Below are 27,492 nucleotides of genomic sequence, written 5' to 3'. Positions count from 1 at the left end.
TTCCATCTTAACTTGGTAACAATTAATATAAATGGATTGAAAGTATTGAAGGTGACCAACATTGAAGGCAGAAACCACCCTTTCGCTGGCACCTATTTAATATATGATAACCATACAAATACAAATATTTGTATACTTAATTCAGCAAAATTTTAGCATCATCACCTGAGTGCGAGACACAAATCTGCCTGATTACTTACACTATCTATAGACACTACGTGACGATACACTAGCAACCGGTACAAGGAGCAATAGCGTCTATCTATCTACAAAATTGACTTTTGAATTGCAATCTCTTTGGCTGAAGTTGTTAGTCTTCGAAATACTTTGAGATGGTGCCCTACTTTATCCTGAGAAAACAGATAACCATAATTATGCAGAAAGCATAAAAAAATAATGACAAGAACTTACATTGCAATTTAAATATCTAACAATAATAGTTGTTATTATGAAACGCCATACCTCACTCAACAGTTCAAGTCGTTCAAGATTTGGAACTAACTTTCCACATAACAAAGCAATGTCTTGTTTTGGATCATGCTTTGCACTATAGGTAGTTGTTTTCGTAACCAAGTTTGAATCAGAACTGTCAAAACATATTAAAAGGTCAATCTAAAGACAAATATTAATCCTATACTTTTTAAGTTATTGAAAAGTTCATTTTCTGTTTCAATTTTGCCTGACGTGCTGAAGCCAATCAGCCATCTTATTTTAACTTTCATTTCTTAAATTTGTTTTCATATTTTCCTTCCCAAATAAAGAAAATAAGTTCGAAAATAATGCAACAATTTTAAAATAATGTAAGATTAAACACCCTATTTAACCACTGTATCTTGACTTTCTCCCATTCTAATTGCTTATATCAGAAACTTAAAAGTCTTACCATTCTTGAAGATGGATGAGAATGATATTTAGCACATGTTCAGCGAGTGGAAGTAACAAATGGATTAGTTGATCTCTACCAGCAACAACTCGGCACATTTCTACCATTGCAATATATCTCCTGCAACAGGAAATATATTAGAATCAGTAATTACAAAAACATCTCGAATATCCTAATTATAACTACCTAGAGTAACTTAATTTCTTAAATTTATCCCTCCCCCCCCCCCTTGTGGCCCCACATCATATTTCCATTTTGTTTCCATATTTAAAATTGGGAGTCTAGCATTAGCATTCAAAGAGAGGGGTTATTGATTTGTCATTTGTATCACAATTGTTTGCATCATATTAGTAAAAAATCGTATTATCCAAAGTCTCTATTCCCGTTTTCTCCTCCCTCCAGCAGTAAAAATGCAAAATGGTATATGTTCATTTTCTGGATTTCTAGAATGACATAGTAATGGGATCAACCTTTTTTGTATGTTGTCCGAAGATGAAAGAGTGTCTTCCCGGATGCACATATTGATGATCTCATCCACTTGCTGTCTTGACATCTCATTTATGTCCCGAATCTGCACATGATGAAAACCCATATATCATTCATCAAAAACCACAAATATAAACAGAGGCATAATGAAAAAGGTACGTGGAGTAGTTGATTATTCTTTTTAACCTTGTTAAGTAGTAAAGACTTTTCCTCAGAAGCCCTTTCAAGTGCGCTTGTTACAGAAGTAAGAAGAGAATTAAGTAAGTTCAATGTGGGTTGTTGAAGTTCCATGGAAGAAGGATAACCCAACATGGCATCTGAAAACTGCAACAGCACATCAGAAGAATAGAAACTTATCAGTTAAACAAATGAGAAAAAGATAAATGTAAATATCACACAAAATGAGAAAAAGACTTCAAAGTGATTAACAGCCTCTATATTTTATACACAAGATACCTGCAATCTCAGTGATTTTTTGGTGACTAAAAAGTATAGATATGAGCTCAAGTTGAAGCATAATTTATACATATGCAGTTCCGAATTCCTTTGGTTCTGATCAAAGTAGAGCCATGTCAAAGATTAATACGCATGCATAATACAATGTTATTCATTTTGAACAACTTACAAAAAGCTAGTGCTTGAAACTCACCTCAGATGATCCAATTGATCCAACAAAATTAGGAACCTTAGAGTCACGAGAGAACAGACCATGCATCATACCAAAAAGTCCTTGTACAAAACCGTACTCATCACTTTCTTCGTATGGCCAAACCTAAAGCCAAAAATAAAAAAGTACAGAAACCGAATCAGAAAAGCCAAATTTTCAGAGAATTACATTAACTCAGAAAAGGAAGTTCAGAAGCCTTCTGAATAGAAACTACAAAACCATAAAATAGAATAAACTACCATGCTCTGAAATAGATTATTGAGTAAAAAGTATCACTTAATCCCACCTTCATCTACTTAAGGTAGAGAAGCTAGTTTATAAACTGCCTACTGACAGTAACCATTATCTAGCTGAGAGTCTTTAGAGAAAACATTACCTTGCTAAGAATACCAACAACTAGATTTATCTGCTCCAACCTTAACTCATCCACTTCAACCATGTCCAAACGTAGAATATGATCAAAGAATGATTGATGCCCTTTGACAAAATCAATTACTTCGCGCACAATTTTATTCTTGACCTATAATATACAGGTAAAAGACACCAATTTTTGTCAACACAACAAAAATTTACAATGCTAAAATTTAGATAAAGAAGATATCTTATAATATAGTCATATCTTAGAAGATGCCTTCTACTATAGGCATTGTGACTTATGTGTTTGTGATCATCAATCACTCTATACATTATCTTTAATGAAGTTAGCTTTAAAAATGTGATAATAGATCTATGTTATGAATTTAATAGTTCACAAAAGAATTTATGCTGGCAATTATAAATTATTACATGCATACATCTTTTCACATGCTTTTTGAAGTTACCACATTTATTTTAGAAATTTACATTTTTTTTTAAGTTACCATAGTGTAAGCTTTTGGGTCTAATAAATAGTTGTACAAATAACAAGGTCCTTTGAATTTTATAAATTGAATTACTACAATGGACGCCATCATGTAACTCTATGTGGAGATATGTTCTTATTCACCCAAAGGAGTGAATGTCAACATTTCCCTACATATAGAAAAACATATACACATATACTAAGCTTGCTGATCTTCACTCAGAGGGTTTAATTGTGCAAGCTTAAAGCATAGAAAGCATTAGCTTGAGGGGGTATGTTAGAAGTAAATAAGATATATAATCTCTCTACCATATCTTGGAATATCAAAAAGCACAATTAATCATCTCCTGGGATTGGTGTTAGTATTAAGGATAAATTTCCCAAGGATCTACAAGTGGGAAAATATTCAAGGACAGCCTAGCAATTAGGCAGAATCAGGGAAATAGAAGGCCTAATAGACATACTTAGAGGGTGAGGTAAGAGAAATGCCATGTGAGCGTGTAGAGAGAGCAGAGTGCATGTGTGCATTCTGTTAGTGCACAGGAGTGATAGATGTGTGCAGAGTGAGAAAAAAAATTGTTTAGGATGATTTTGGAATTGACTTGGGAGAGTGGGGCTGCTATATGCCCTGTGCTATCCCTTCTGTTTTGCTAATTATCATATCCTTCATAAATAGGCTGAGATCCAGCTTCACTGAGTGTTAATAATACGTAAACACTTATCCCTTCTTATTCTGTTGGTGGTTTCCTAATAATTGGTTTTCATATTTACTATTATTTCATGAGTTTGTTCGTTATTTATTACAACTAGAACTTTAGGAACAAATAGGACCATGTAATTAGCTTCTGCTTCTACTCAAATGCAAGAGCTATATAACCACAGTAACTGAAACTCATAAAGGCTATACAACTGCTATACTTGTACACAGCTTTATCTCACAATTGAAAGCCACAAAATATTGAGAGGTAAAATGAATGACAAGCAGCAGCAAGAAAAAAAATCATAGGAGATTTAAAATTTGCAGAATAAACACAATAACAAACCTCCAGATAGTCTGATGTGTCAACCAAGGATGTTAATGAATAAACTAATCTCAAGACTGGGGTTACAATCAATCTTTGTCTATCAACATCCACTGCAACATCTCTTCTAGGCCTTGTCTCAACCCACCTAACAACTCCCTGCAGATTGCTTAGCTTCACATTGTCAGTAAAAGCTAGATGAAAAGGAAAGCTGAAATGAATGAGTTGTGTGCAAAAATGAAACTACCCACTCACCTGTAAATTGATTGCCCTTCCTGAAACAAGATGCTGCAATAGGCCCATGGAAAATAGTACTTGTGCTCCAGATTTCCCATACTGGTGACTGATTCTTAGTAGTAAAGCAAGCTCAGCCTCGAACGTACAAGCCCTCTGCAACGAGTCCAGTGAAAGACCACCATCCTTGAACAAATGAATGAAAAAAATAATCAGTATTATCATCTCCTTGAGATGGGAACCTTTAGTGAATAAAATCATCAGGATCAGCACATGTTGGGTTTCTAAAAACATGATATTCAGTTATGTTTAGTCAAGTATGCGGCCTAAATGCCTAAAGCTTAATAGTTTATTCCAACATAGCTGGTTAGAAGTTCCCAAAGTCCTTTATATTCATCATTACAACACCCTTCTCGTTCCTTTATTAAAATAAAAAATAAAAAAATAAAAAATCCAGGACTTGCCACATTAAAATCTAAATCCTTTTTAACAGTCTTGCCTATAATTTTTCTTAGTCTCCTCCTAAATCTAGCTATTGGACTGCGCAACAGCGTTACCATCTTTTTCACAACAGATACTGTCCTAAATTTTCTCTCTAATTCCTATTTCTATCAAGTCTAATATCCGTCCACCCATCCAATGCACATACTTCTGTAACATTGAGCTTACTACCTATGGGCTTTTTATGCCCAACATTCAGTTCCATCTCACATTATCAAGTTTATAGTTATGCAGTGAACACTGCCTAATGCTTGAGTCAGTTTTTTCCATCATATATATCCCCTGATTCTTCCACCCAATTTGATAACATGCTTTAAACAACCCTTTGTTTGCACAACATCTTGAATAGTATAGCCAAGATACTTAACCTACATTAGGCATATAATTTACATGCCTCCTGCTTCCTGGTAATATTATATTTTGTATACTGTCTTATCTCTTAGATAACACGATGTCTTGCAAAAAAACATGCACTATGGTAAAATATGGACTCAAAATCAACATTTTGTGCAGACCAATTGTTAAAGAAAAATCTTTGATGACCTCATCTTGCGCTGTCATGATAATTGCGACTCAACGAAACAAATTTGGATGGTCAAAGGTGAAAGATATTGAGATAATATCACCACTAGATCAATAATTTCAGTTGCAAGTGTCTTATCAAATGATTGATTAGCTTTTTTTTGGGTCATTATCACACCAACTCACACACTACTAACAGGTTCCTTTCGTACCACATTCTAGCTAAGCTAGGAATCAAGCCCTGGTACAGGCATTGGGAAGGCAATGATAATGCCACTAGATCAACAGACAAAAGTTCCGTTTGTCAAAAGTTTAGTATGTGTTATTCGGTTATTTTCTTATCAACTAAAGATATACAAATTACGGTAATTCCAAGCACTTTTGATTAGACTTTGAAGCAACAAATTCAAATATAGAAGTATCAACAAGGCATTTCTGCGCTATATTGAAACAACAATATAAAAGCAGTTGCAACATCAAACACTAACAAGTATATACAGAGATACACTCCCAAAAACAGAAGGCTATATTAAATGTACAGGATTCAATAAATTGTTGAAGACAGTGTGCCAAAGAAACTATCTTAGTTTCAAAACTGAGTCAAAATGATGAAACCACTTGAAAAAATAAGGAAAGCATAACGATAATGGTACCATCCATCATCAGTCATGACTAAAATAAACAGGAAACCTTAAAAGATCAGTCAGATATTTTGGTTAATGAGATGATTAGTCTACATCTGTAAAATAAAAACAACGTAGGGTGGTGAAGCAACCTTTAATGGTGGACAGAATAAATACCTGAATGGAAACATTGCTGATGCCTGTAAAGCATGATCTTAAAAATCCCCTACTTTGAAGTTGACCCAAGAAATATCGCTCATGATCGATACAAATGAGAGCATCAATAACATAGAAAGATATAGTCTTTCCCGGTTCACTGCCATGGGTTGCATCTTTTATTACCTACAATTTAAAATCACTTGAAACTGTAAATAATTCACTTGAGTATTATCCAAATAAAAACAAAATACGCAAAATGGATAAAAAGCAGACTAAGCAACAGAATTTGTAGCACATGGAAGTAACAACCCATAGAATAATATCCAGTGGGTAATTGATGTATTAGTCGTTAATGGAGAAAAATAGACTGATTTGGACCCAAATCTATACGGAAATTTTTACCTAAATCTTCTCTCAGTTCCCATCTTAATTCTTTGATCAGGGGACGAAAAGGGGCTCTCAGATTCCCCCTTTAAACATTTTGAGAGATTGGAATAAAATATTTTTCTAAATGACAAAAATACCCCTTTATATTCTTTGTTTGATTGTCCTCTCCCCTTATTCAAGAAAATACCCCCTTATCCCAACGTTTCACACTCCTCCTCCTCCTCCTCCTCATCCTCCTCTTCTTTTCTTAATCGGACCACCCTCTAAACCCACTCCTCTTCTTCCTCCTGAGCATCCTTGCCGTAATTTCGGTGTTCTTCAAAATGGTGTCGCTGTTGTGTTGTTGTTGCATGTGTTGAAAGGGGAAACCACGGCAGAGATCTGCCATCGAGGACTCCCCCGCCGCAGTCGAGATTGACGGTTGCCCTTGCCTTGCCATGCTGCACCCTCGCCTCGCCGTGCCGCACCCTCGCCTCGCCTTTGAAGGACATCCTCTCTGCCGTCGTTGCCCTCCTCTTCGGCGTCGGTCACAGCGCCGTCACGCCGTCACCATTTACCTTGTCGGCTGTCGATGACCTTCCCCGGCGACAGCAGTGGCGGAGCAAACCGGCGACCTTGCTGTCTCTGCTTCGCTCTGGATCTCGTTTGTCTTTCTCCGTAATTGATTAAGTTTTTCATTCCTTTTTTTAAAAAATCTGAATGCTTTGTTGTTGTTGTTGTTGTTGTTGAATTTGAAGGATTTGATGTTGCATTTAAAACAAATTTTTGAAGCGTTGGAGATGGTGGTGAACATTGAGGCTGAGCTTCTCTGTTAGCGTTTGCAGGGACTTCTCTGGTTCCAGATCTCCTTTTCCTTCCTTTTCCGGCGGCAATTTCCAAGAGCAACAGCGGCGGTGGTTTTGATAGTGGTGGCCATGATTTTCAGCTCACTCCCTCTCGCTCTCTCGCTTCCCTTCTCTTCCCGGCAGTCTCACTCTCTTCTCAATCTCTTTGAAATAAGTGAGGTTGTTGATATTGTTCTTGAATTTGAATGTTATGTTGTTGTTGATGAATTTTTAAATTTGAATGTTTTGTTATGTTGCTGTTGTTGATGGATTAAAATGAATAGATATGAGAAGAAGAATAGTTGGTGGTAATAAAGGTGGTGGTGGTGAACGATGGGGTTAGGGTAAGAAAAAACATGAGTATTTTTGTCTGAAAAAAGTTGAAAGGACAATTTTAATACCAAATGAAACGTTGGGGATGATTTTAAATCCAAAATAAGATTAGAGATGAATTTGATTTTGACCCTAAACCTTAGGAACCAAAACAGTACTTATCCCTAATAATAATAATAATTTCCCCATATAAACAAACCATAAGCACATCAGCGAAAAATGTCAGTAAATAGTTAATGTTTATAAAGAAACAAATAAAACAAGATGATAAACTAACCAAATCCAAGATGCTCTGAGCCTCTTTCCTCAAAGTAGAAAAATTTGCATGAGCCAATTCAGCCTGTTCTCTATCTATCTGTGAAAAACAAATTGGAGAAAAAGGATGTAATGATGATGTATTAATCTATAATCTAGAATTAGATATTCTAATTTGTTTGCATAACCTTTGGGAGATCAATATATTCATTATCTTGTTCATTAAGCAGCAAGAATTGAAGAACTGTGGTTGGAACATCTGGATCAACCACATTCTGGCAATACTGGAAATAGCTAAGGAGCAAGGCATATTGGCTGTACAAAAACATGCACAAGTTAGTTTGCCAGCCAACACAGTACATCCATACCAACAGAATAAGTTAAGCAACTAGTAAATTACCGTCTTCTAAGAGCTTCTGACGATTCATTTCTAAGAATAGCCATGATAAGCTTAAACAATATGGTCAAGCATGCACCATTTGATAATTGTTTTCCCACAATGAGATCGAGGCATGTTATATTATCCGAACTCAGACTGCCAGGAAATAAAAACCTTTCATCTCGTAGTTTGGCCATGCAAGTCAATGCCACCTGAGAGAATTGCAGGCATGTTAAATAATATAAACCGGTATATCATGGATAATGACTCACTCAACACATCCAAAGGATACATCAATAGTTATCAACCTGTGATAGTATGAATGCCATCTTCAATGAACAGTCTGGAGAAGCAGAAGCACTAAGAGATGTGTCAAGGACCCTGACAAGGCATTTCAATGATTACAAAAACGCACGACAACAGAGAGCCACTATAACTATTTTGATGATGGAGGATTGTGGCAACTCACTGAAACAGAATTTCAGATCGATTTTCAAGCATTGCTAATCTTCTAGAAGTGGACACCTTTAAAAACACGACTAAGTCAGCGAATAATCCTCTAAAAAAATGAGTATACAGAATAGATAAAAAGATGCTTACCTCAACAACCTGAGACCAGGCAGTCAACATGTGCAGTTGTGCAGCTTGTTCCTCAAGATTTTTATTGTGTTTCCACCCCCATCTCAGCAACTGTTGAATTATCTCTTTCACATCATTTAGCTCAACTTCACTGCCAATATTACTCACCTGGAGATGAGCAGAATTGTATGTCTACGACAAGAAAGTAGATTAAATTTCTTATGAATACATTGTCCCAAAAAGGAAGTGAAAATTGAGAATACAGAATGTTCAGGATGCAGATGAAACCTAATATTGTCAACACTAAATTAAAATTGAAACAGAGATATTTTATCAAGAAATAAAGAATCGAAAAATAGATAAACCTGCCAAAGTTTGTCATGAAAGGTAGCAAGGTCAATTAGCCGGTCACCTCTCTCAGAATAATAGTAGACACCACCCTTTCCAGAATTTCCAAGTATTTCTTCCGCCTGAATAAGATATCCGACCATAAGAATATTACAGACTTGAAGATAGTCAAAGACTTGAAGATCATTGGAACTTATATTCTGAATTTGAGAGTGAGCCATTTTTGAAAAATTAATGTAATGGATTTTGGAGAGAGAGAGAGAGAGAGAGAGAGAGAGAGAGAGAGAGAGAGAGGAGGAGGGGGGGGCTTAAGAAATATAGAATTAATAAAGTTTGGACAAGTATCTCACCATCAAGTCATACTTCATGCTAGACACAATATTTGAGAGCTTAGTAGTGGCGTCTGGACATCTAAACTGGATTACTTCAAGCAATTCTAACACCTGAATTTCAAGAAAAATACAACTCAGGAGAAGAATATATGATAAAGCAGCTGATCAGATCATCTTACATACTCTTATATTCAATAAGATAATTATGATGACATGAGACATTAGACATTCTCACATGTTCCAACAAATATATCTACGTTATTTCTGAAACCCGGGTATTGCACAATGAAAACCAAACAATAATATAGAAAACATGCAACTAGAATATCACAGTAGTAATAATTGACCAAATGGTAGCCAACAAAGTAGTATTATTAAGGATCAAGGATGAATGACCTTATAATTTTACATTTGTGTATTTCCAAAGTGTTCATTTAATTTGAATGCAATGGATATATAAAATTAAGCAAAAACAGTTATTAATTACATTTACAATACTGAATACATAGCATAAGGGAGCAGGGATACCAAGGTCAAAGGTTAGTTACAGTAACTGTAGTGTTTAGCTGCCTTGAGGGAAACTATTCTTTAGGGTGCATGTAAATGATACTGCACATAATATACTGTAAACAACATAAATTCAAAAATATACATGTGATATGAGAGTCCACATTAAAAGAAGTACAACAAAAGTTCAATGACCTTCATTACCTGACTCTTGCTGACAGTTCTTATAGCAGCAGTTTCCAAAGTATCTTCAAATGAAAACGGGGACATGGTTTGGTGTCCATCAACTTCAGTTATACCTTGACCAAAAAGATGAGAAAGGATTGTCTGGCATGCTTCTCTATGTTTTGAGCTACTAACTTCTCCAGCGTGCAGCTCAACAGCTAGAAGTTTTAATAACCATGCTCTCTAAAACAAGAAAGTAATGGAACAAACCACCCATCTCAAACGTATCAAAATATGACTCTCTAAATTAGTCAGCCCAAGATTACAAGTAACATTGAGACTACTGACAAGAAAATGGGCTAGACTTAATCTCATTTATAAAAGTTGCTAACGAGTTATAGAGGTCTACTTGAATATCTCAAACGCACACATGAACTATCATCATAACAGAAGAATCTTCATAGGCATCTAAGGATATTAAGGGGGAAGAACCACGTGTCGCAAAATGATTGGTTGTATCTTAACATGACATGATACGTCAACAAATCATTTTGTGACATGTGACATTAACATGCCATGTCATCATACCACATGCCACCTAATGTGACACGTCAACATCTAATTAAATGATCAATTTAACTTGCGGTTGTATCTTTCAGGGACTAATATGGATAACAAAATCTTTCAGAGACCAATTTGAAAAAATGGGTTATCTTCAGGGATGAATTTGATTATTAACTTGTATTTGTTGTGGTTGATAAACTTACCAAGTAGTGTGCTTGCATGGGATTCCATGCTTCGGTTAGAGACAGTGAACACTTTTTGCATTGAGCTGTTAAGATTGGCTGGAACCATGTTAAAATACAGCACTATATATCATCCTCAAAACGATGGACAAACTAGAGTTGTCAATAGATGCCTTGAGGCTTATTTGAGGTGTTTTTCTAGTGGTAAGCCTAAGCCACAGCCAAAATGGTTGAGTTGGGCCGAATTCTGTTGAAAGGTGACCCTCTTCCTTCAGCCATGGCAGGAAGCACAAAATTCAATGAAGAAGTATGCAGATCAGAAGAGGGGGATCTAACTTTTGAACTAATTTTATCGCACTACCATTAAACTGACTATCCTATATGGAACAGAGTGTCAGGAAGCAAAGGGTGAACATGAAGATAAGTTAAGTGTGGCAAAGATGATGATACTAAGATGGATGAGCAAGCACACATGTAAAGACAAAATAAGGAATGAAGATATAAAAGAGAAATTTGGTGTAGCGCCTATGTTGAAAAGATGGTAGAAACTCGTCTCACGTGATCTAGACATGTGGGAAGATCGGTAAGAGTAAGACATCCAGATAAGAGGGTGGATGAGATGAAAAGTACACGAGGGATAAAAGGTAGAGGAAGATCCAAGAATCATCCTAGAGGTAGTCAAAGGAGATCTGCGTCTAACAATTTCACTGGAGACATGATACATGATCGAGTTCAATAGTGTTATTTGATCCATGTAGCCGATCTCACCTAGTGAAATGAGGTTTTGTTGTTGTTTGTTATTAGTTTTTTTTTTTTTTTTATGAATTTTTGTGGGTACAACACTACTTAAAAAGATTAAAAAGTAATGATGTCAGAAAAACTATAAAATCAGCATTTCACTAAAATGTTCATGTGGCAACATTAGAAATTATCTAATATGTCGAGTGTTCATTGTATATTATTTGATTTTTCTTTTTATACATTATAAATAAATAGATAACTAGATAAATAAATAGATTGTCACAAACTAAAATTTATTCTCCAAATAGGATATGAAATATTAGAGTACTGTGTCTATCACATAATTAATAGTTTATAATTTGTTTATAAATTTTTTAAATTTTTTGAAAGAATTAATTTTAATTAATAAGATATGTGATAATTTTTTAACTAAACATACTATAAATTATTGATATTTTATAATTTCATAATATATTATTGATATTGTTATATTTCTTTTATACAACAACTGTCATGCTAAAAATAAAATTGTGAAAAAGAATTTATAATTTTTTTAATATATATATATATTGATAAACCTTTTGAAAAACCAACTCAATAACTATATGTTATGTCTAAATTGCTTTTATGGAATGAAAAAATATAATAAAAAAATTAAAAAGTTCGTCTAAAATCCAGTCCCTCCATATTAAAATTCCTGGATCCGTCCCTGATGGTCATGAACCAATTTTTTCAAATAATTGTGCAAAACATTAACAACGATAGAGGAGAAAGAGTAGAGGCATAAGATTATGTAAGAGGAGACATAGAAGATGTGTGAAGTGAATGTGAATTTATATAGTAAATATGAATAGATATGAGAATAAAAAGAGAGAATGAATTAGGTTTTATTAACTAATTTATATCTATTAAAGAGGAATAATATTACTATTAAAGGCATAGAGTAACTTACATAAAAGTAAAAAGTAAAAAAAGATTAAAAGATAAGGATAAACACTACATAAGAAGAATAAAAAGTGATGCGATAGAAAAGTTATAAAATTGCAATTTAACTAAAATGTTTATGTAGCAATATTATAAGTTATCTAATAAATCAAGAGTTCATTGTATCATTACTTAATTTTTTTTATACATTATAAATAAATTGATAGATAGATAAATAGATAAACAAATAATTTTTCATAAAATAAATTTATTCTCCAAATATAATGCATGAACATTCTTTATAATCTATTTTTTTTGTAGAATAAGATAATTTAATGTGTGAAATTATGAGAATAATACTAGATTAACAGTATAGATGTTATTATTCTCTATGGTAGTATAAATGTAGTTCTATGATAGATGCTTTCTTCTATGATATTGCAATGGATGACATGGCAATTTCTTATGAAACTTAAAAGGTTAAGTGTCACTATAACATTACTTTTGGCTCTCCTTTTATAATAGATAATTGATAATCGATAATAGATAGATTACTTATTTTGTCAAACAAACGAAAACACAAAACTCCAAAATAAATACTCGCAGGTGATAAGAGTGTCAAACCAAATTGATACCCAGTACAATAGAAAAGAGTTCAAAGATGTCAAAATCATATAATGGAAAACAAAATCAGAGAAACTGAAAGGTTATGGTAAGACCTGATGAAGAGAACTGATGCGGAGAGGCTGGTTGGTGTTCCGTTTAGGAAGTGGAGCAATACCAATTGTATCAAGGTGCTATATAATACCAACGAAAGGAGTTTTAGATAATTAAAAATAAACATAAGCAATAACAAGAACCACAATAATGAAAAGCAGATGTATCCCAAATTCTGCACCTTAACAAAGAATTGGTACTTTCTATTTGACAGCAGATCCATCATAGGTACACATGTTAGTGGATCTACACACAACTCATAAAGGAGCTGCATCAAGAGAACAATCAAGATTCCTTTAGACATCTTATTCGTAAATGATTAATGGTGGTAAAAGATGCAAAGATCTCATATACTATTTTACAATTGTTAGAGCAAGATGAGCACTTTACGACCTGAAAACCAAATTCATGAAGCAAAGCATTTGCATCAGGCTTCAAAAGTTTGTCCAAGATATCAAGAATAACCTTCATGCAACTGCAGACAACATTATAACTTTTAACAGCACAGTTGCATTTACAAGAAGAAAAATATTAAGCACCAATAGACAACAAACCAAACCTGTAATAAAATTTAGGTTGTAGAACCGTCCGCTCAACTGGCATGTCAAGGTCAAATTTAAGTAGTAAATGAGTAATATTAGGAGCTGGCCTGCCGATGTTGTCAATTAGAAGCTGAAAAGATCATTTCAACATTTCCAAATGGCAATTTAGGAAGACTACAAATAAGGAAAGAGGAAAAAAACAAGCAGTAGACAGCAACAAACTTTCAGAATAAGAATGCCTGGATCATCATTATTATTGTCAATTGTTTGAGACTCTTCTGACCGCAACTCAAGGCAGGCTGCATAATCTTCTATCAAGCTGTTGGCAGCATTAGATTTTAGCAGGAGTTGAACAAGCCCAACCATGCGAGAACTGTGGCCCCAAAACAACATTATCAATTTCACACTATGATATCCAGTTTGCAGAACTCCCAAAATTACACATCAAGAATAAGAAATAGGAAGGTAATTTGAGTGCCTTAAAATACTCATGATTCTGATTGAGGATTGTTGAACTTTTGGCTGAAAATCATATCTTACATACTCCAAGAGTGCCACTATTTGATTATGATCATGAGAAAGTATGACATCCAAGGGCTGCAAGCATATTTTTAAGAAAAAAACACCACAATAAGCAATTATCCAATGCAATAGAATATGATACTAAAAATAAAGCTGCTCTTTTCCTTTTGAAGGGAAGCCTTGGAGCAACGATTGAGTTGTCTCCGTGTGAAATAGCCACTGATGTAATTATCAGGTTAGGCTGCGTACATTACACCCTCTGGGTGTGGCCCTTCCTCGGACCCTACGTTAATGCGGGATACTTGTGCATCGGGATGTCCTTTTTTTTTCTTTTCTTATTCTTTTTCTTTTAAAAAAAAAAAACAGGAATGGAAAATATCTCAACAAAATCACACATTGACGGTTTCCTAAACTAATTCCACAATTCAAAAAGGACATTGGAGAGTGTGGCTTGGCACTATTATCACGAATTAATATCCAGGCGAAATCATTTGTATGGCATTGAAATCACAAAATAAGTTTTAGCCATGCAATAGGGAAATGGGAAATCAAGCATGCGTGGGGAAATTCACTAATCAGTTGTAAAAATATAAATATTACCTGATATAGGGGACGCCAATAATCAGAAAGAAGTAAATCCTTTTCAAAGACAAGTAGTATTATTTCCAGAGAAAGCTGCACAGCATTCTCTAAAAGCTGGCCATATATTTGGCTACTGCGTTCAGCAATGACAGAATTTACCCCTTGCAGAAGAATACCCATAATGTTCCGAAAGCAAGTCTTACCACTCATGAAGTCCTGAAACCAATCAAATTGTTTAATCTACAAAGTAACTAACAAACATAAACATTCGTAAAAACCATAATACATAGCACACATAAATGATTGAGGAACTAATGTCATAATTGACGAGAACATTGACATTAGACACAACAGAAATCGAAGCAGTGGAATAAACTGTGTGGCTGATAGTAGGTTGTCAAGCACTAGTAGTATGCTTGTCCAAATGAGTGACATAACTGTAAGATTTAGTATTATAAACTTGCAAATTCAGAACTAAGGATAATGACCATTAGAATATCAATTTTATACACCATGTAAAAGCACATACTTTCAGCAATTCTAAAACAGGGAGCTGGAACTGAATTGGTGATGTTTCTTTAGCTGTTGAAAGTCGTGACTGATCAACTACACCGTCGAAGTCCTCCTCCTTGATGTCATACATGTTTAAAATCCTGCATTGTGGTTTTTATTCCCCCAAATATGAAATAATGTCAGATGAGATTATACTACGAGAAGATAAATCCTGAATAAAAGCCCCAAAGCTAAAGGAAAAATTACAAGCCCAGCAAAAACAACCACAAGCAACACATACAAAAGGGAAAACTGTTGATAACAGTGAAGTTCCTTTATGTATCAATTAGGAATGATTAGTATAAAACAATGTAATTATCATGAATTATTACTTTTAGTAAATAGACAAAAGTATACACAAAAATTATATAGAGGGGAAAAAGGTACACCCAAAAGATTAGAAAATAGTCATATACACGCAAGAGATTGTTTCCACAAGTCAAAATTGCCCTTCTAACTATATATGCAGCGTCAGCAGCAATAGACTCAGACAAAGGCAAACTGGAAATGCTTTTTAAACTATTGTATAGCAATTTGAGGGATTACAACTGCATGGCTGCAACTTTATATTAGACTAGCAGAAGTTTAGATAATGGAAGGGTAGTTTAAACTTGTGGAAATAATCTTTGGGATATATCCCACTATTTTATAATCATTTGGGTGTACTTTTGTCCCTTCTATACTCTTTCGTGTTTACTTTTGCCCATTACTCAATTACTTCAGTGTATATAAAACCCACAAGCTGAGAAGGTTTTCTTCTCGAGCATTCACATACTAATCACCTCTTAAACACAGTACCAAGAACCCTAAAAACCCTTTATCACCTCCATAACTTACTATTCCTGTATGACGTTCTTTCTATCAAAGTAAATAATTTAAGTTCCCTTACTTCCTTTGAGCCAAGAAGAGACTATGATGGTGGATCACACAAGGTACTTGCATTGCCAAAGGCCTAAAGAAATTCATAATTAATCCATCCAATGCCCTTCACTTCTCCTATTAACTTAAATATAAAATAACACTTTCTATTAATAATCTTCTGATACAAGCTCTTGATGAAGCTTGAATTACAAATAATGAGTTTCACTTAGCATGATAGAGAAGTCTGTTCTCTTGATTCTAGTTAAGCAAAAGAGATTGGAGGGAGGGGGGTGAGGGAGAAAAGAACATTATTTCTCAAATCCACAACAAAAAGAACTCACATATGAAAGTGCTGAAGGCAAGCGACAACCAACTGCCATTTTTCACAGGGATCAGCATAGGCTCTCTGAGGAAATGGCCCAAAAACGTGGTCATAGATGAATCTGAATATGCCAATAAATCTGAAAAATTAACAAACACTTTGACTTTAGCATGCAAGCAAGAAAGGGAGTAGATATTAGAAACTACAACAAATATTTAAAATTCTATGACTGCTACCTTCGCCCTCTATCACTCAAATCTCTTTCTTCAGCAATAAGAGCATTTATCAAATTAAGGAATGATATAGTTGAAGGATACTGTTCTCTCCTTGCTTCAATTTCGTTGAGTTCAAATTGCATATCATACACCTGTCAAATAATTAGATAATTACATTTTAAATGTATTGCTTGCAAAATAGGGATGTCCTAGAGATATAATGTATGGATTTCTTGATCTAGCAGGTAGCAGCTAACAACATGAGGTTCTATAAGATTTGTTCCTGAGAAATTTGAAATGTAATACTTAAAAAGAAAACCTCCACTTATTTTGTAAAACAAATATACCAACCTGAGAAGCCATAGATTGTGGATTATTCTGGACATCAGTCCCCACAACTACTGGCAGATCATATTGCTCAAGATAGGTCCAAATACTATCCTTCAACATTGGAGAGACACGAATAAATGTGACTATTGCATTCCTCAGAGCGCCCTATATTCCCATCGCAAACAATGACAGATTGTTTAGAATAACAGTGCAATTAGTTCACTCCAAGTAAACTTTTAGACTACCAACAAGAACCTCACAGTAAAGAAATCCTACCTTCAAATAAGGGGGTACATTTTCATAACCAAGAAGCTTAAACAGTGGTTCAATATCAGGAAACCAGTTTTTTCTTTCTATTGGGTTTCCATTTTCCATAACCTGTATATATAAGACAAATAAAAAGTAAAATACAATTGGGAGATAAATAATAAAGCAATATTTCATCCAACAATGAAACTAGAGCCCCCATAGTGCAAATTAAACCAAGCGTTTAGCATAGTATGAGTGCATCATGCAAATATGATACCAAACAGGAAAAAAGATCCTGATACTTCAGCTCTTCTTAGACAAACTCATAATAAACCAAGTTAAAACATGGAGAGTCTACGAAGGACAAAGTGGTGGAAGAGACCATTACAGTTAGGCCATACGGGATTGAGATTTAAAAACAGAAATGAATCCCCTTTTATTTTTAGGAACAAGTATAAGCACGTGTAAATTATAACTGGTTCGACAACATAAGCTGACTCAAAAAAAAAGGTGAAGTTAAACCTTCTTTAGAACATTTAAGTATGCCACAAGTGCTTTTGCATCCCCCTCCTGAATTTCAGGCAACATTGATCCAGCAGTTTGAAGAGACTGTTTGAACTTCTCATCGTAAATTGTTAGGCATTCAAACAAAGTACTCCACCCAATTGAGCGGAATGCTTTACCTTGAAGCAACTCATAAACCTTCGAAGCACCTTCTTGACTGGAAGCCTGAAAAGCAGTATACAAAAACAGCAGAATCAAAAGGTGCAGTCCAACACTAAAGCATCAATTTAAGGCAATCAGAAACTTCCTTACCAAGGTGCTCAGCATATTCAAGAAGGCCACAAGAGTTTGGAAATTCGTATGGTCCTCTCCAGCAAAATTTACAAATGTCCACAAAACATCATTGCCAGACAAGAGCTCTGGTTCTTTCTGAAGATTGAAGAAGACTGTGCTTAATCAATTATGCCAACCGGATTGATTGTAATTGACACCAATAATATTTGTAAGTTACAGCCATACGTACTGTTTAGATGAGTTTATTTCCCATAAATTAGCTAAGTTTGTATGCCTTGCATTATTATTATTATAAGTGGAATGAATCAAGATTTTGAGGCACCAAACTCTGGTCATGAAATCATGGATGGAGATTCGCATCTCTTAAAGAGAAATCTTTTGTTTGTTTTTCTTTTGTATAGAGGAACTCTTATCCTCTTTTCTATTGTTCTTCTCTTCATCTTACTTAAATTATTCTTTTGTTCCAAAAAGAAAAGGAAATACAGAAAAAAAAAATTACTTTCTTTGAACATCAACTTTTTGATAACTAATGATAAAAGAAAAGCCGTTAGAATTAATTAGTGGAATCATTTGCACTGAGATACTAACAATCATCAAACAGCAGAACAAAATTAATATCAATGAGCTGAAACTCAGATCTAAAAAACATAATTGCTTGCTGAATAAATAAGTGTAAATATTTCATTGTACAATGAAGCTGCTGTTGGCTCAAGGATGCATAACCTTTCCCCATCCCCCTAGCTCATCTAGGGTATATAAATAGAGGAGCCAATTGTTCTAACTGACCTTATAAATTTCACTGACAAAGTCCAAGATTGAATTAAATGGTAAAGGGCTCATTTCAGTGCCACGGGAAGTTGTGCTACTGTCCTGTGAAAAGTCATGTGATCCAACAACTCGATATGAACTAAGCATGCTCATAGTCCATTCCTTGGATTCCTTTATCTGCAAAAAGTATACAAATAAATACAAGTGAATATTTTTACGAAAAAAGAACAAAGCAGAATAAAAACATTGTTATGCTGATATACTGCAATAACTACAGTTAGAGACCACATGCCTCAAGATAATGTCTAGAGAACTTCTATATGGGGTTGAGATAGGCTCACTGCCTCACTCAATACTAATATGGTATCAAACCTATTCTGTGGTTATTATTGCCCACTTGCAGATTCTACTCCTAGAAACTAGTCTCACATAAACTCACTCGAGCTATAACACGAGTTCATTATATCATGCCCCTTAATTTTTGCCTAGGTGGACTTCCCTGAGCTAGGAGCCATAAATCTTCGAATCTCATCTTCTCCATTAGTCACAAATATGTATTGCTGAGTGCCTTTTTTTAAAAAGGTCAACAAGCTGTTCCAAGGAAGGAATATGGGCAATATGGTCCTTGAATGAGGCATTGTATTGGGAGAAATAAAATCAGATAGATGAATATTGAAGTAACTGAGTTGAACTATGCATGAGTGTAGGCATGGGAGTAGAATGGTATAGCAGCCATAATGACTTGGATAACTTGCTAACTTGCTCAGCAAGTTACACAGGTAGAGAAATGTAAATTGTGGGTCAGGTAGTTAAGTCCCAACTAACAATGACACCTGTCACGCGAGGAAGTGATCCCCTAGAACTAATCTCACAGGAGGTCCTTTGAGCTCTAGTACCAGTTCACTCTATCAAGAAAAAAATGGGGAATCAACCTCAAGAAATTGAATAGCACAAATCAAATTATAATTTTATAGGATTTAGGAACCGAAAATCACTAAAGAAGAGGGTAACCTAAAGAAGGAAGCATAACAAACTATTTCTGAGTTCACAAGGGGAATGACAGACAAATTTGAACCCAAAAATGCAATTTTGGGAGTAGGCAGGAAAAGACATTAGTGAAAACTGGGGAAACTTGAGCCTATCAAAACTGGAGCTCAAGGATAGTCCAATTTTTTTTTTCTTATGTAATTTTTCATTAACAGTAACTGTGATATCACACTTGTAGCAGTGTGGCTATAGTAATAAAGACTAGAGATTTCTGCAACTACTTTGATGCCAGTTTCTATCAGAAGCGCAGTTAAACATCTAAGTTATTGAACAAAATAAAAGCTGCATATTTTGTGTTGAGCAGTTACATAAATTTCAGGCCAAGAGGACAAAATAATGAAGTGTGGCCCTTTGGTCTGAAATATCAACCTTAAACAAAACAACTGAAAACCACAAAAGCCACTGCAATTTCATTCTAAGGCCAGGTAGGGGAACGAGCAATGAACCAAAGAAGAATGGAAAAACCACATTTCAAATTTTAACATCCATTTCCTTTGGGAAAAACAAACTCAACTTCAGCCAACATACACTAGTGAGGTGGGGTAGCAGAAATATGGAAGCTACAAATAACATAATAACTTCCCATCATGAAAATCACAGACAACAATATGCAGATACAGCAGCTATGATGAGATATGAGGCTACATAAAGTAACCAGGCAGTCAGAATCAAACTTCCCAATGTGTTATGCATTTTACCTACTAAATCAGCTTGTTCTATAGTTGGTCAGGAATAAATTAACTGACATTTTTTTATGGATGAAATACAGAAAAAATATAAAAATACACTGACCTTGTCCCTTGCAAGTGGATTAGACAAGAAGCAGGTAATCAGCTTATGCAAATATGCATTGTACATGTAGATCATATCTTCGTCTTCATTCTGTAAGACAAAAAGCTGGTATCTCAAACGCACATCCGGGAAGTATAATATCATGTAAAGCTAAAATCAACAAATAATTAAAATAGCCATTTTTTATTCCAGATAATATAAACAAAACCATTTCTAAAACACTTATGGATAACACTCCAAACCCTTTGGTGCCTTCATCGTTTATCACTTTACCAAATTCCTCTACCTAGACTACAATTTAACTAAGCAAAGGTTCCAATTATCTTTGAGACCACAACGACCTTGAAATTCATGAATCCTCAACTTAAAAACCCATTTGAATCTCTTGCATCATGCCCGTTAGTTTACTAGCACAAAACAAAGCTCCTCCTCTCTTGATACCTTCAGGTTTTTATCTTGTAAATCCTAATTTTAATTCCTATTTCATTACTTGAATACAACCTCCTTTATCCTTTATACACATGTTTGAAAGTCCAAAGCTCTTAGGCCTCATTGATGATTTTTCTTTGTCTCCTATCCCTGATAAAAGGATTTAATCTATTGACTCTTCTGGCAATTTTAGCTAAAAATCTTTCTTCCATTTATTTTCTTAGTCCTGTAATACTACTTTCTGTCTAGATAAACTCATTTGGAAGTCCAAAGCTCTCTCTAAAGTCAAATCTTTTATATGGACAGCTATGCTTAATAGAATTAATACCAATGACTTGTTGCTTCTCCCCTGATGTGTGTATTATGTGAAGGGCAAATTCAGAGTCAAATTCGCTATCTGTTTTTGCATTGCCAAATGGCTAGTTTCTTATGGGACAATTTGTTTAGCATCTTTGATGAATGTCAGGCGTGACCTGCAACTCTAGATATATTTTGATTGACTAGGTTTGTTGGTTTGGTAGTAGAAAAGAAACAAAATTATGTGAAACAATGCAATTTTTGCCACTATTTGGACTATCTGATTGGAGCATAATGCACACACCTTTAATGACAGATTCTCTGATATACATGTCTTATGGGATAGGATTAGACACTTAGCATCTATTTCACATAAAGCTCATGAAGCTTTTAGAGGAATTTCAATCTATTTCACATAAAGCTCATGATGCTTTTAGAGGAATTTCTCTTCCGGACATGTTGAGAGATTGGAGAGCTTTGCTTTTGGTAGGTTTTTGTTTGTGTTTTGCTTTTATACAGGGCAATACTATTCACCCACTTTTTTGTATTTTTTTTCTCTCATCATAATGGAATTCTTAATTTATCCAAAAAAAATATTTGTTTCAACTAAAAACTTAAAAGAATTAGTCATGATGATATTTAGTGGGTTCTGAAGCTACATATGACTATTTCCCTTGCTATACAATATGGTCAGTTTGAGTTCTAAATCTGTTTCACATCTATTTTGCACTATACTGTTGCAATAGTCAGCTCCTATGACTAGTACTAGTTTCATTGGTTTTGGGAGAATGAAGGGAATCAAATCTTTGGGCAATGTAAAGTCTATGCCACCTGTTGGTATACTTGGTGAGCATAATTCTCATTAAGTCAAGTAGGATAGGATTAGGCATTTGGACTTTATTTGGTGTTCAAATTATCATTTGTTAAAGGATTCTGTCGCAGATATGTTGGGATATTCGAAGTATTTGCTATATTGATAAACCTTTCCTTTGTTAGTTCCTCTTTCAGTATATATCTGTTGCTCTCATATAACTTTGTATTCATAGAGGATCCCATATCCAAGTCATTGAAGTTTTTTTCTGACTTGATGAATTTGTTCCAGTATAAAAACAAATTTGAAAAATAAAATAAAACAAATATCTGTCATCACAAATGAACCTGGTAGGCAGCAGTACGAAGAACTTTATCCAGTAAAAACTGAAAAACATTATGCGAGAATATGACTTCCAAGCATTGGCTAAGATAACCCGTTTCATCTGAGGAGCCACTTGAGATAGTTTCCCTTGCTACAATACCATCTTGTATTAACATTAAATGTACCAACCAAGCAAGCCTTACGACACCAGTAAAGCCATCAACAATTGGATCATTTCCTGCAGCTATCACCTTAAGCATGAAACAACATCAACAATATCCAAAATTAGCACAAAATAGCCAAGCAGTGCTTCTCAAAGGTCAAAACATTAATAATACTTCATCTTACAAGTTCATGAAATTCACGTCTGAAGGAGGCATTAGAAGACAGAACAGATGCTTTGTCAGGCACTGTATTCAAACCATCTGATATGAATGCTATCACAAGAGTAAAAAGAAGACTGAAAGTAATCTGCAAAATGAAGTGTGTGAAAACTGTGAGAAAGTGACAAAAATTTCAAGAACAAGAAACACCGTGCGTCAGAAAGGCAAATAAAGCTTGATATTCAGGCGAAGTCTTGTCAATCAAGGTGGAGTCAGGAAGTCAGCTATACGAATCAAACAATGCTGCTGTGCGCAGTCAAAAATCATGCATATTTAAATTATTAACTCTAAATCTCTTTTAATAGTTTCACCTGTGATTTTCCTGGTTCTCCTTCTACCCCTAGCCATAGAGCTATTCTCCATCTGATCCATTTTCCTTACTATACCTTCAACATGCCTTCTCCACATATATCAAACCCACCTAGTCATCTTTCAGAAATAGGTATTAATGGATTATTTCCTAATCTTATCTTGTCTAGAATGTTCACTCATCCATTGCAACATCTTCATATCTACAATATTTTGTTTATTTTCTTCAGAAATTAAATCAACACAGAAAAAGACACAACAAAAAGAAGTCATTCATCATTTTACCAAGCTAATTTAATAGTGTACTTTTGACAAAGGAATATGTTAGGTACCTAAGGAAAGTGGGAAACCACACCTTAAAAGCTAGCTGTTAAGGGGGAAGAACCACTCTCCTTATATACAACATCAAGCATCCCATACTACTCGATGTGGGACTTTGAGCACCCATAATACCCAAGTCCCTAACAATACATCGGCCCTGAGAGCCGACGTCCACGGCGGCTTCACTCTATCGACACTGACCCAATGGTAGCCACTTTGCTACGGTCTATCAGTATTCGGTATTCACCTTAATCCAGCCTATAGGTAGCCCTTTCCATGGCACCGACAACCACGCTCTGATACCATTGTTAGGTACCTAAGGAAAGTGGGAAACCACACCTTAAAAGCTAGCTGTTAAGGGGGAAGAACCACTCTCCTTATATACAACATCAAGCATCCCATACTACTCGATATGGGACTTTGAGCACCCATAATACCCAAGTCCCTAACAGAATATAAAATATCATGACAATGAAGGTGCACTAGATTTAAAAACCATTCATGTCTCTACCAAAATGCCTAAGTTTTGGGCAAATATGGTTCATGACAATCTTCTTCTCTTTGACCCCAATGATATCCTCATTAAAAAAATATTAGAAACTTGTAATCAGTGGAGGAATATGTAATTAGGGAAATCATATATCTGTATTAGTGCATGAATCCAGCCTCCACTATGTAGTTGAGACATATGGGTTTAATTAAATCTCAGTAAGAGAAAATTTTGACCACCTCTTTAGCAAAAGATCAGAGTACATTTAATAGTTACTTGTGCTACGAAAAATACCACACCTCAAAACCCCAAAAAAATAACTTATATGACTTATGATACATAAAAATTAAAAATCTCAGCAAATGGTTATAAAAATACCTGATGTTTTACAGTGGCATTGTTGTCACTGACTTCAGCGGCACTATCTTTTAGAACAGAAAATATTTCTTTTACATCCTTTGGACCTGAAAATACAGATTGTCATACGAGTTTCACCCTCACCCTAATCAATAAGCTATTAGAAATATAGTCTGCCACAGAATACAATAATAAACCACATAGGAATTCAGCAGTCATATTGGATAACTAAACAATCAACATGAAAAGCTATCATGCATACTTGTCCGCAAAACCAGAACTGATAGGACAAGACAATGTCCCAAAATAAGTCTTTCTCTAGCAACCACTGCTCGTCTCTCCACAAGAGAACCTCTCGAATCAAGAACATAGCGCTCACACTGAGGACCACCCAACCCAGATGGTTCTTCTCTATTAAGCTCCTACATTAACAGCAAATTCTTCAGCGCACACACAACAAAACAAAACAAAACAAAACAAAAACATTTTTAGGATCGAAGTCTGATATAAAATGGCCCTCCCACCATATCTTACATCATCCAAAGAAAGAACGAAAATTCTAACCAGCTGTTGTATAAACATCTTTACAACATAAGTTAAATATCTAGTAAAGGTAAATAATGAACATTTACAATATACTATGCTTGGAGACCATATAGTGTATCAAATTTCAATGTTGTTATTGTAGGATTTATATGTTATCCAGTATGCACATAGTAAAGCAAAGTAAACAGCAAACATTATGATACATATTGTGTATAAGCAACTAAGTTCAATAGAGAAAATTAATATATCTTCATTAATAAAAAATAATAAGCCAACGTCAATTGTAAAGAGGCTATAATCAAACTCAAAATCTTACTCGGAGGTTATAAAGAGGCCATCTTTTGCCCAGAGGTTAATCAAATCAAAACCAACATGCACAATTTTCTTTTTCACGTTTAAATAAAACATTTTATCAAGTCCAATCATTTCAGCTTAAACAGCTTAACTAATGTAAACCAAAAAACTAAGATGTATAGTCATCATGCAAAACTAAAGGAATAGCTGTAAACTCTAGTATACTTGCTTATCTCTTCTGGCCGACAATTAGAAAACAAGATAACTTTCAGGATACTTTTTCTTAAGTCAAAATGTAATACATAAAGTACCAAGCAATATAACATAATACACAATGCGAACCTTGATAAGAGAAATCAACCGCTGTCTAAGTCCAGAATTGATAAGTTCTTCTAGATATTTTTGAAAGTCAATCAATATATCGTCCTCAAGTCCCTGATCAAGCACCGCAGCCTGTAGAGGGAAAAACAAACATACAAAGCTGTGTTACCTGAAAACCAAAAGCCATATGTCCAAAGTGATGCCCAAATGACCCTTAATGGTGGCCGGGATTGCAAGAAGATACCCGTAAAAGCAAATGAAGGGATGTAATCAGATCTCTTCTCTCTGTATACCAGAGTCCTGCTGCAAGTCTGTAAATTTCCAGTGGTTCTCGTCCCATTAATCCCCACTGCATATAAGCAAATTAATGATTCAATTAATACAGTATTTCCTACTTTGGAACCTTTAATTTGTTACTTTACAGACTAAAGCTTGAACTTCAAAGTTCTAATTTGTGACTGGCTACATTGTTAGTAGGCATAGAAGCAGCTGAAGTACATACCTCTTGATTAGCCGATACTAGCAAGCGAACACAATCAACTTCGTTGAGATGGAGATCATCACTCAGTTTCAGTGCCTATGCTTCATAAAAGCAAATATTAGATAGAAAAAGGATAGGCAACTTATACATGCGTATAATACCTTAATCAAGACTATTACACACAAAGCTTGGTAAAATAAATGAAATATAATAAAAGTGTATTAGAAAGAAAGAATGGGGATGTAACTCACAATGTGGACATCATGGTCATCAAGAGAGATAGGTGGAGAATCCGGAAGCCTAACTGATTTAGACTGCACTTGACTTCGATCAGATGCCTTTGGTGGCTATAGTCAGTCACAGAACAAACAAAAATAAATATATGAAGCGGATGAAATTGCTGAAAAAAGGAACTAAACGAAATGAAATGGCAGTTAATACATACAGGATACGAAAGGAGGGATTGGAATGAAGGGAGAGAAGTGCGAATGGCATGCAGGAGCTCCACTCGCTGGGCCGCTGTGGGAGGGGAAGGCCCCAGAAGCACTGACTCAAGGATGCTTACCATCAGCTTTGGAGATACCATTCTTTCTGATCCTGCTACCTCTGTGCAACAGAACAAAGAAACACATAACTCAATGCAAATGTTAGTTATTAATTACACAGCTTGAGCCTGTGACCTAGAAATGACTGGGAGAGACTTAAATCATTACTCCAAGGCTCCCTTCCATATCCAGTATGCAAAAAATTTAGGGAAAAAAAAAATAAAAAGGCCAGCAACGAAGAAATATATATCAGAAATATTACGAAAATTTCACAAATTAACCATGATAAGAAGTTAATTTTTCACCTAATAAAATAAAAAAAAAAAATATCAAGTTCAACCTTGAACTACTCTAAATAGCCCACATTGCATCACACTTCCACTACCACTAACAGTAACAGAATACGTTCTTGAAGCTTGTGAAAACTCATAAATAATTAAACAGTTTCTACATTATTTCACACACAATAACACTGTTCTGGAACAACACAACAAGTCAACAACACTTCCCAAAGAGAAGCAAGGAAAAAAATAACAGAGAGAAGCATATCGAACTAAAAAAAGAATAGCACATTAACCCTAACCTGCACGGACGTCGTTCGCTTTCCTGAGCTGGAGGTAACTTCGTCGATGCCGGTCTTGTTTTCTGGCGATCAGAGGCGGCCGACGATGAGGCAGCGGTGGCGGACTGGCTTGGCACGGGGAGGATCAGTGGAGCTACTGAGGTCTCGGAAAGTGAAATGAGGTTTTGGGGTTTAGGGTTCTTTCGGATCATTAAACCGAAAAATTTAAAAACATGAAACGACGTAGTTTTTCGACTAAATAAACTT

General features: G+C 35.0%; 1 protein-coding gene across 1 annotated transcript; it reads right to left on the bottom strand.

Annotated features, from left to right (window-relative positions):
* EMB3142 (nuclear pore complex protein (DUF3414)) lies at positions 1-27,492 on the bottom strand. Its single transcript, XM_088497131.1, has 46 exons — positions 27,247-27,492; positions 26,564-26,724; positions 26,370-26,465; positions 26,140-26,214; positions 25,882-25,986; positions 25,659-25,769; positions 24,739-24,898; positions 24,498-24,583; positions 22,965-23,087; positions 22,640-22,867; positions 20,756-20,845; positions 18,935-19,093; positions 18,167-18,283; positions 17,873-18,079; positions 17,378-17,479; positions 17,123-17,266; positions 16,793-16,923; positions 16,576-16,695; positions 15,351-15,474; positions 14,840-15,037; positions 14,196-14,314; positions 13,940-14,090; positions 13,735-13,847; positions 13,569-13,650; positions 13,357-13,443; positions 13,178-13,255; positions 10,087-10,290; positions 9,394-9,486; positions 9,061-9,165; positions 8,717-8,887; positions 8,586-8,641; positions 8,425-8,497; positions 8,138-8,328; positions 7,926-8,052; positions 7,760-7,837; positions 5,957-6,121; positions 4,155-4,319; positions 3,921-4,058; positions 2,413-2,556; positions 2,019-2,141; positions 1,826-1,921; positions 1,556-1,693; positions 1,354-1,454; positions 884-1,003; positions 463-586; positions 1-350 (listed from the first exon to the last, which is right to left on the bottom strand). Exons 2-46 carry the CDS (start codon positions 26,702-26,704, stop codon positions 267-269), a joined length of 5,643 nt encoding a protein of 1,880 aa, XP_088353257.1. The 5' UTR covers positions 26,705-26,724; positions 27,247-27,492; the 3' UTR covers positions 1-266.

The sequence above is a fragment of the Arachis ipaensis genome, chromosome B8 (genome assembly GCF_059453495.1).
Source record: "Arachis ipaensis isolate K30076 ecotype BB chromosome B8, ASM5945349v1, whole genome shotgun sequence".
NCBI lineage: Eukaryota > Viridiplantae > Streptophyta > Magnoliopsida > Fabales > Fabaceae > Arachis > Arachis ipaensis.
Note: the sequence above shows the minus strand (reverse complement) of the source record. Positions and strands in the feature narration are given on the sequence as shown.

Excerpts from the sequence above, each read along its gene's own strand:
- EMB3142 (XM_088497131.1), bottom strand. The coding sequence starts at position 26,704 with ATGGTATCTCCAAAGCTGATGGTAAGCATCCTTGAGTCAGTGCTTCTG. Across the intron at positions 7,838-7,925 it reads AATATATTGATCTCCCAAAG|ATAGATAGAGAACAGGCTGA; the intron begins GTTATGCAAACA and ends TGTTTTTCACAG. Across the intron at positions 351-462 it reads GACTTGAACTGTTGAGTGAG|GATAAAGTAGGGCACCATCT; the intron begins GTATGGCGTTTC and ends CTGTTTTCTCAG.